At 37.8% G+C, this 10451-nt stretch overlaps 1 protein-coding gene and 1 long non-coding RNA gene across 2 annotated transcripts in view; one reads left to right on the top strand and one right to left on the bottom strand.

Annotated features, from left to right (window-relative positions):
* The window catches only part of LOC134747790 (uncharacterized), a 302451-nt gene that overhangs the window by 107263 nt on the left and 184737 nt on the right, over positions 1-10451 (top strand). The gene's annotated exons all lie outside the window — the stretch shown is intronic.
* On the bottom strand, positions 1106-10110 carry LOC134747777 (mitochondrial genome maintenance exonuclease 1-like). Its single transcript, XM_063682419.1, has 5 exons — positions 9772-10110; positions 8986-9438; positions 6476-6689; positions 4520-4865; positions 1106-3916 (listed from the first exon to the last, which is right to left on the bottom strand). Exons 1-4 carry the CDS (start codon positions 9971-9973, stop codon positions 4526-4528), a joined length of 1209 nt encoding a protein of 402 aa, XP_063538489.1. The 5' UTR covers positions 9974-10110; the 3' UTR covers positions 1106-3916; positions 4520-4525.

Here is a 10451-nt window from a genome sequence, read left to right as displayed (position 1 = left end):
TGGCGCTAGTGAAGCGCTTGTATATGTGAGTAGGAACGAGAGGTCCGATTAGTTCCAAGTCAAGCTTATCAGCTTCAGCATCTTTATCGCTTTAATTTACACCACAGAATAAATAATACCGGTGGGGGGACACTCATCCTTTCGGTCAAACTCGGCTCCGTTCGGCTCAGCATTGCTCCGAGCAATTATTAGGGTTGGCACAACTTGAACTCCCTATGCGTGCACGACCACAAATAAGAAAGTGACTTAAATTTTGACCACCCTAAATAGCCGAAAGGGATAGTGCCATACATTAGAAAGGGACAGCATGATTCGACCTTGAACCGCTATCAAACTTCGGGTTTGTAGGAAGTGTTCTTTCTGTACGGTAGTACTATTACTTATTCTGTGATAATACTACTACCGTACAGAATGCATGAATCTAGGTCTATGACAGAATAACACTTCCTACAAAACCGAAGTTTGACAGCGATTGGGACGAATCATGCTTTCCCTTTCTAATGTATCGCACTATCCCTTTCGGCTATTTAGGGTTGTCAAAATTCAAGTCATTATCTGTGGTTGTGCACGCAAAGGGACGTCAAGTTCTGCCAACCCTAATAATTGCTCGGAGCAATGCTGAGCTGAACGGAGCTGAGTTTGACCGAAAGGATGAGTGTCCCCCCACCGGTATTATTTATTCAGTGGTGCAAGTTAAAGCGATAAAGATGCCGAACGGAGCCGAGAATGCCCGAAAGGAGGAGTGTCGTCCCACTGCTTACATGTCAAGATATTATACGTTATCGAAGATTATGTCGAGGAAAATTTTATGGAGCGAATTTAGCTTATCTAATGTTAGCATAGGTATTTATGCATTATATTCTTCCTGCAGCGGTATCATGGTCGCGTTTTGTCACTTGTCATATCATGCGTCACTTTCGCACTTACGTACTTGTTAGAGCGTGACAGGTATGGTGACAAATGATAGATAGCCGTCTATCTTATCCCCGCTGGAATAGTCTTCAGAAAAATATTTCAGGTAGTGCTTATTTGTGAAATACAATTTGGGAAAGTCGAAAGTGCCAAAGTGCCTAATAGATGCATAAGGGCAAATAAAACAAACACAAACTTATTATGGTTTTATTACAAGATATGGAGTGAGCTATACAAACATTAATCAGACTTAGAATATAATAATTATATCAGTTTATAAGTTTCCTTCCACATGTTACTTATAATTTTTAATGCGACGAAGGCGCCTGTTCACTTAACGACAATCATAGACAGGCAAGAAGTTCTCACCGTGTCAACGTCACCCTTTCACTCGGTTGTCAAAAACTGTCAGCTGAGCGGGACGCGACAAAATGATTGAGATGAGAGCACGATAATGTCTCGTACAGTCAGTATCAAATATATAGTGACCGCCAGTGGCCAAAGATATCACCTTTTTACCATAAAAATAAAGATGTGTTCCGTTATATTTGGCCACTATGGCCGTTAATATCTATTTGATGTGTGAATATGGTAGTCGCATTTAATTTTGTCTACGTGACAGTGTGATAAATACTGTGTCCGTCTCTTTTAATCGCGTGGTGTTAGTGACATTTTATCACGTGGTTAGTGGTTGAAGCCATCCATCGTCTGATGTATAGGTGATAATGTATAGGCGCCATGATATTTTATCGCGGTCTAGATGCAGCATTGTCGCTTAAGTATTACAAAAAGCAACAAAGTTGACGAACCATCGATTAGCTGTTATGATCAGCGGCGGTAGAACTAGTCCGGTCGCATTTTTATCGCTTGTCACCATGCCTGTCACGTTCTAAAGTGAAAGTGACGGGCATAGTAACAGTGCGATAAAAATGGAACCATGCTGCGCCCGCAGTTATCTGTACGGTGTATTCGGTTTCGGGTAATTCCGAGTGTCAAAAACCGTCGGATAATTCCGAAAAGGGACTCTTATTATGATGGAATTTTGAGTAATTTTCGTCAGATTTACGGAATTATCCGTAATTACCCGAATACACTTCCTATTAAAAATGGTTGAGCAGGGCCTTCTATAAAAGTAACGGCCGAGTTCATAACATATAACAATGAAATTATTTAATATTTATTCGAATCAGCCAGACCATAAAATAAAAGGAACATGAAATGTCTACATTTGTGAAGCATTAATATTATTAAACGTATTATGAACTTACCATACAGGAATAAAAAAATCAAGTACAGCACAAAATAAAAAAAATCTAAGTAGTTTTGACAATGTAACTTGCAATTTTAAACTGTAAGACAGATCCCGCGTAAAAGTTTTTATTATTATGTGATGTGTGAGAGTGGTGTAGTAATGTTTATGTTATTGCTAGCTATTGCTAATAAATGCTATAATTTTTTTCGTATTCTGAAAAATCGAATGATGTTAAGAATTAGAAATTGTATTCGAAACTGACTAGGCTATTACTACTTTTTTGGTATTACGCTACAATTGATAGTTTTACAATAACAAAGCTAATCACAATTTTCACATTATTAATCCTGAGTGCTATCGATAAACTTTCATAACAATTCAACACTTGAGTTCATTTGTCGCTGTGGATAAGACAAGATTGAAGCCAAGGCAAGTATGAAAGTGTGGGAGTGACCCATTTCTTATACACGGCGATAAACGATAAAAACGACTGCTAGCTGGGTGGTGACTTATGTCAATATTTTCTCCAAGTTTTTTAAAGCCTACTTTGAATCTTACCATTATTTGTGTCGTTTTCAATCAAAAGGTACCACATTGTCGCTTACCATAGGGACGAAATTGGATTGTATCTTCATACGAAGAACCTGTCAGAGCGTCCTTATGGCTAGCGACAATGTGGTACCTTTTGATTGAAAACGACACATTTGATAATGAGTCTTGCTCGGATTTAGGGTGAGTTGTTTTCTCGGATTCGGCACAGGTCAAAGCCAGAGGGCTTACCGCGAATCACGTTCGACGTGTTGCCTCTCTGTTGCACTTGTAAATTCGTACGCAAGTGTGACAGGGGGCTAAACGCCGAACGTGGTTCGCGGTAGGCCCTCAGGTACCATTACGCTCCGCGATTGTTGCGCCATTTTGGATCCTAGCTAAATTGGTTGTTCAATAATTACGCTATATAATTTCCAATTTCGCAAGAATCCTAAACGGCATAACAATTCCGTGCCGTGACTGTAAAACTTATACATACAACAAAATGTACTAGATTAAAATGGAACCATGTCAAATTGTCTAAAAGAGTTCTCACTTTTATAACACCATCTTCACTTTTATTTAGTTCCATGGTTAGGTCTATCTAGTCGACTATGTCTTGAGCACTAAACTTCATATAAATCTAGCCTCGAAAGTCTCAAAGCATATGTGTTTCTAAATTTCAACTACAGTAGAACCTCGATTATCAGAACCCTCATAATTATCCACACTTTTTAGGTGTTTTATATATTAACGTTAATTTGTACGTCAAACTTACTTTTTATGTAAAAAGTTGTTGTTTTTGTTTGATCTCGTCCCAAAAAACCTTTGATTATCCAAACTAGTCTTTGTCAATTAGTTCGGTTAATCAAGTTCCTACTGTATGTAGTGCCAAAACATTTCAATTTTGTTTTAGTACTTATACAAATACGAGGAAAGACACTGCAATGCCAACATTGAGATTCCTGTAACCTTTATAGAAAGCATCCGAGCATGACCTTAGTATTATAACATGAGAATAATGATTATACAACTATAATTGACACGGCAAACTAGCCAATTTTCTTTCAATCTGGGAAGACTATCTGATACATCTTCAAAGACTTCAACAACACTCTTTTTTTATAACAAATCTTACATTGATCGAAACTCACAAATTTTGAAAGTAGCTTGAATTAGTTTTCTTTATTTCTTCAGTTTAATTTTTCATCCGCTTCATCCCCGCTGAAAAGAAATAAAGTTTTGAATTTTTCAAGTGACATAACTCTGTCGGTACAGTCAAGGAATTATGTTTCCAGATTATTTCGTACCTTATCATAGTGACAATCAATATAAAAGTCCCTAGAAACTTCATACTATTGTCACTGTGACAAGGTACGAAATGTTACTGAAAACAAAATTGCCACTTGTTCAATGAACACAGCAATAACAACACATTTATGCAGATAGCAAAATGCTTGATATTTTATTAATCTCAAGCTGACAATTTAATATAATAACAAAGGCCTATTGCGCAATCAAGATGTCTCGGTATCAGCATTGCTTGTCTCATTTTAGTTTTAAATTTATTATTTCGTTTCATTCTGTATTCGTCGTTCGTACTTTTTCGTTTTGTAATTTTTGACATTGACCAAAAAAGTACGAGAGATGAATACAGAATTATACATAATAAGAAATAAACGAAAAACGAGTGAGACGAGCGATGATACGGACCCTTGTCTGCGTATATCTTACACAAGATATCGAATTTTAGTTGAACCGGGCGCCATTAGATAGTAGTAAGAGTGTTTGATAGATAGAAAGGATGGACATATTCAAATTACTCACCAATAATTACTGGAGATTCCCAATTTCTTCTTCAAACAACCTCTTCCCGCCTTTCAAAATCTTCTCCGAGTCCTGTCCATGTTTCTTCATGTACGTCTCCAACCGTATCAGCCATTGGGCCCAATGTTCCCTAAGCTTGTCCATCGAGAGATGATAATAGTCGGCTTTGGAACCATCGGTGTAGGCGATGACTAGCAGAGCGTCCCGGACGTTCAAATGCTTGTAGTTCAGGTCGTTGCAGACTGCACCGAAGTAGGCTGCTAGCTGGACTGGGTTGTCGTAGGTCGTGGCTATAGATTTGCGTTGCTTATCGGATTTTTTCCATTCTATAAGGGTTGGCTTGTCGCTAAAAAAAGAATAGGCTTGATGACAAATTTGTATTAATGGTATCAATCGATCAGGTTTGTTTTTGGGATCAAATGTCTATATGGGACCCATTTCATTAAAGCAATACAAAAGTCTGAAATGATAGTCAAAGTCGTCGGACTTCTCGGCGGACCACTCTAAAACGCTCCCTGAACTTAATACATATTGGTCCGGTGCGGAGCAATCCGCACGGACGGTCCGCGTGACACTAAAACCAGCAACCAACCCATTTTTTTTTATATAGACAGACGCGGCGGGCGAGGGCGACTGAAGAAAAAAAAACATTTATTTCGGACAATTCAGAATCCATATATCACGTATCAAATATAAAATATTAAAATTAAAATAGATATAGATAGTATTTAATTTACATTACATTACAGACTACAGACTGCGTATATTTGATTTATTGTTTAGTCATTCAGGCAATGGCCTCATAAAAGTCATAAATAACAGGGTTAAGGACAACATTTACAAAACAAAGTATGGTAATGAGTGTAATGAACCTATTTCTCGCCGTGATAGACAGACGGAGGGGAGTCTTAGTAATAAGGTCCCGTTTTTAGGGTTCCGTACCTCAAAAGGAAAAACGGAACCCTTATAGGATCACTCGTGCGTCTGTCTGTCTGTCCGTCTGTCACAGCCTATTTTCTCCGAAACTACTAGACCAATTAAGTTAAAATTTGGAATACATATGTTAGTTTGTGACCCAAAGACGGACATGTAACGTAAACAAATGAATTTTAAACATGGAGGCCACTGTTGGGGGGTAAATGAGAAAATAAAAAAATTTATTTTTTAAACTAAATCGTGTTATATATCAAATGAAAGAGCTCGTTGTGAGAATCTCAAATATATATTATTTATAATTTTAGGATAAACAATTTAGAAGTTATTTAAGAAAATAGGCAAAAAATGACCATTCCCCCCTTTATCTCCGAAACTACTGGGTCTAAAATTTTGAAAAAAATACACAAAATAGATCTTTACCTATAGATTATAGGAAAACCTATTAGAAATTGCAGTCAAGCGTGAGTCGGACTTGATTACTTAGTTTTTGATCTGACCCCTACGGGTTTTTTAAAGACATTTCACTCACGTTTCACATAAAAAATACATTGTTTAAATTGTGTAATGTACGGAACCCTTCGAACGCGAGTCTGACTCGCACTTGGCCGGTTTTTACCCTTCGAGTACGGAACCCTAAAAATCAATCCTGAACAGATGATATGAGATGATGGCTACCTACAATTTTATCATCTATCAATCGTGTCATGACTGTCATGCATCACTCTCGCATGTACAGTCGAAGGCAAAAATATCGATCCAGACAAATGGCTCAAAAATATGTGAACACGACTTTATTTTCTAAGGTGTAAGAGTGTACCTACACATATTTTTCAAACTTTGGGAATGTATATATATTTATGCCCTTGACTGTACAAACTTAGTTCATTCTTTAAACAAAGTGAAGAGCATGTGAGGAACGTTAAAATCGCGACCATTACAGACACGTGTCTCTAAATTGGTTTGTCATAATTTGGCAGGCAGTACTTAATCAACATAATGTAATAACTAATAAATACTTACTCATAATAGGCTATGGCATCAAATATCCCTCTGTATTTCAAAACTGGGTGTAATACGTTGGACTCGATAGCTTTCGGAGATGATATGTGCTTCAAGACCTCCGCTACCGAGTTCCAGACAGGCTCCACATCTTTCTCTATGCGGAGCTGAGATTTCGGCTGAGTGAAGTAGTCTTTGAGTGTGCTGTGGAATTTTGAGCCGAGAGCCAATTGAGCTGCCAAAAAGAAACATTGTATGAATTAAAAGCAAATTCAAATTTTATTTAATTGGCACCATATGCATATATGTGGTATTTTCTATATAAAGGGACCTTATTGTCGATGGCGCTTACGCCAATATTAACGATGCTCCGATATAAATACAATGCCGCGCGACGCTGTGCGGCGTAAGCGCCATCGACAATAAGGTCCCTTTTAATTGAAAATGCCCCATATGTAATGCTGCCAATACATTGTTGATATGATGAAACAAAAAAAAACCAGAAGCTTTGATACAAATTAAGACTGTTTCATGATCATATCAGCCTCGCTGGAAAACAACTTCAAACAAGATCTTCACAACCATTGTTGGTGTGGTGTCTGGTTCTTGTGGAAGGCAAATAAGTTTAAAATCTTGAAAAAATATTTTTTTTTACCTACGTATACATAATATCAGTGATCAGCGTTTTAGTTGCCACACCGCGGGTATCAAGTTGAAATAAAAATAAATAATTATTTTTTGGGACAATTCAGCAAAGTTTGTACTATGAGTAGGCGACAATATACATACTTATAAAGATTAATACATACTTAGATATATAGATTACATCCATAATTAATAATAATAAGACAGATGGCGGCCCTGACCACCGGCAGTTTGGGCCTTGCCCCGCTGCCGGCGGCACCCAAATAAGTGCCCTTACCAGGATTCAAATCCGGGACCTCCTTCTCTGTAGGCAGGGTCACTACCAACTAGACTAGGAGGCCGTTATTTAATGGTAATATAGATACGCCACTAATTCCACGATACCGATTAAACTGATCTAAATGCTATTTAAATGTAGGTAATATAATTATAAAATAAACAAATATTAAATAAGCAGTTATTGAGGTAGTTGACAAACAAAACGCCGATAATAAGTAAATAAATATTATAGGACATTATTACACAAATTGACTAAGTTCCACGGCAAGCTCAATAAAGCTTGTGTTGTGGGTACTTATAGACAATGATGTATATAATATATATAAATACCAATATTAAGAAAAGTTTGCCCGGCTACATCAAGCTTTTAACCTGTGCTTTGTATGTTAGGTCAATACGGATAAGTGTGTCTGCGGGATAAGTGCGGCTGGCCTTAACATTGGGGCCTGTGGTTACTTGTTACTTGTGGTTAGTAGCAAATGTATGAACTTGCGCTATACACTAATCAGACAGCCAGCCACATCTATCCCGTAGCCACACTTACCCATATTGACCTTATTTAAAAGCAGAAATGAACATAAGGTTCAAAATCATTTTCATTGTCTTGTTTCTGCCCACTCTGTCACGCTTCTATTTTTGTCTTTTATCAAATAAATTTAAAAAGTCGAGTGCTATTGCATGTCTTTCTAGTTGCAGATTATAATTCTCTTGAGAAAAATTAAAATCTAAATCTTTATCTTAACCATACAAAAAGCTCCACTGTGAACTCCGTCACATTTTTTGGGGAGAAAAAACAAGAACAAAAAGAGTTTTGACCTAATAACCCTTATGGCATATCATGTAAAATTATTTGCTTAAATTTTAATAGATGACAATAGAGTTGAATATTATAACAGTGATATATATAATGGCTTTGAATGCACTAAAGATGATGGAGACACAAATTTGACACTTTTCTTGCTATCTGATGGCAGACGGATCAAGCCTGGGTGAGTGAAAGAAATAATAGGAGTCTTTTGCCCAGCAGTGGGACCCTCTAGGCAAGATCCTAGTCATGATTTTTATCATATAAATTCAGATCACAATATAAATAACAGTGAAGTACACAAGAGACAACAGAGCAGTCACTGAAGTTGTAACCAGTTTGAAGTGGGAATGGGCCTATAGCACGAAAGACTGATTCGTGGAGTATACGACTACTCGAGTGGCGACCATGGGGGGAAGAGCGACCTCAAAGTAGACCCCAGATGCGTTGGGACGACAACATCAAGAGGACTGCAGGGAAGAAGTGGCTGCAGGTCGCACAGAACTTTGACGAATGGCAAAAAATGAAGGAGGCCTACACTGGAAGGGTAGAAAAGGGCTAAAGAGGGAGTGTGGTACAAGAACACAGAAAAACCTATTTAGAAGTAAAAACTACATACTTACGATACATACTTACGATAAACAAATCAATGTTAGTACAAATATCACTTTAAATTCTTAAGGAAATAAAAACCTATGAGTATTGTCAATGACATTATAATTACATGGATATGTGGGAGCAACATTAACAACTACTTTGAATAAAACCGATAAGTTTGGTGGCATACAAAAATTACTCTTACCTTGATAGAATCGATCAAACTCTTCTTGTCCCATTTCAGCAATCCTTTCCTGTTTCCACTTTTCTAATGCTGCCCTAGATTCATTCGTCATAGTTTTGTTCAGAATTAGAGTCACCGATGGATATTGCTGGGCATAATCATTCCGGTGGGGCTTGATCTGAAGAATCTTGTCCTCCGAGACATAACCCTGCTCTGCAGCTGTGCTTCTAGCAGCACTGACAGCTGCTGAAGTCTTCAAACCTCTCACGCTAGCATTATTTAACAGCACACCCACAAAATTTACACAAGTCCTCGTATTCTGCCACATTTTTCTTTTAAAAATCTCCACGGGCAAAACAGGATTGTATTTGAGGCAGGTTATATCATTTTTCTTAGCACTACTGTCGAATTTCACTGCACTTTCGCGCGGCGCCGACGCTCCGTTGTTTTGATCCGCGAGTTTGCTATTTTTAGCTGCAAAGATAAGTATAAACTGAGAATGTTGCGCATCTACGCGTGTAAACTCACGGCGCCAGTAGCGTAATGTCATATGATTGTAATTGGCAAGGCACGACTATCTGCATGCGGTTGATACGCAATAAACAGACGAACACGTGAATACAAATATAAACGACCAGTAAACAAAGCAATTTAAGACGCGCGACAAATCTGTTTCATCAGTAAATGTGAACGTCATAGCTGTTCACATGGCAAATCAGCCTATTTTTACCTTCTGAAAGAGAAAAGTAGAAAGTTGTAATAAATCTCGCCAAGGTTGCAGAAACCTTACAATCGATTTGCACTCACCAGACTTCCGTAATTTCTGTTTCCTCTGCTTGTTTGTCTCTAATAATGGGCCGAACAGCTCTTTGTTTTCTTTATTGTAAAGCTTAATCTTTTCTGCCGGTTTCAAAAGAGAAGCGGGATGAACCACTTTAGTCCTGATCGAGTCCTTCGAACTACTCAACAACGAAATCCTTCGGCCAATGGTCGATATAGGTCGTAACATTTCGAAGAAAGATATATTCTGTATTTATTTTTCGCTTTAAGAAGTATTTTTAGAGAATCAGGACGCCAATATGGAGCACTAGAAATCTAGAACAAACAGATGGTAAAAGCGTAGAATTGCAGGCATTTAGAAAATGAAATGAAGTGAAGTGAAGTTAGATGGCTCAGATGGCTATCAAATTGTCAATAGATAGTGACACTTGACAGATTCAACGCCATTTATGAATTGAAATGACATTGACATTACGAGTTATGGAAGGCATTCAGCGAAGGAGCGAAGCTTTTTCATAAAGGGGCCCATTATTTGATTTGATTATTCATATTTTATTTTGGTATGTACGTTGAATGTAAAATCGTATTATTCTATAAAGGGGCCCACTGACTATCAGTCCGCCGGACGATATCGGCCTGTCAGTTGTTCGGAACTGTCAAATTTTTGTTCTAACTGACAGGCCGATATCGTCCGGCGTACTGATAGT

This window comes from Cydia strobilella, chromosome 15 (genome assembly GCF_947568885.1).
Source record: "Cydia strobilella chromosome 15, ilCydStro3.1, whole genome shotgun sequence".
Taxonomy (NCBI): Eukaryota; Metazoa; Arthropoda; class Insecta; order Lepidoptera; family Tortricidae; genus Cydia; species Cydia strobilella.
Note: the sequence above shows the minus strand (reverse complement) of the source record. Positions and strands in the feature narration are given on the sequence as shown.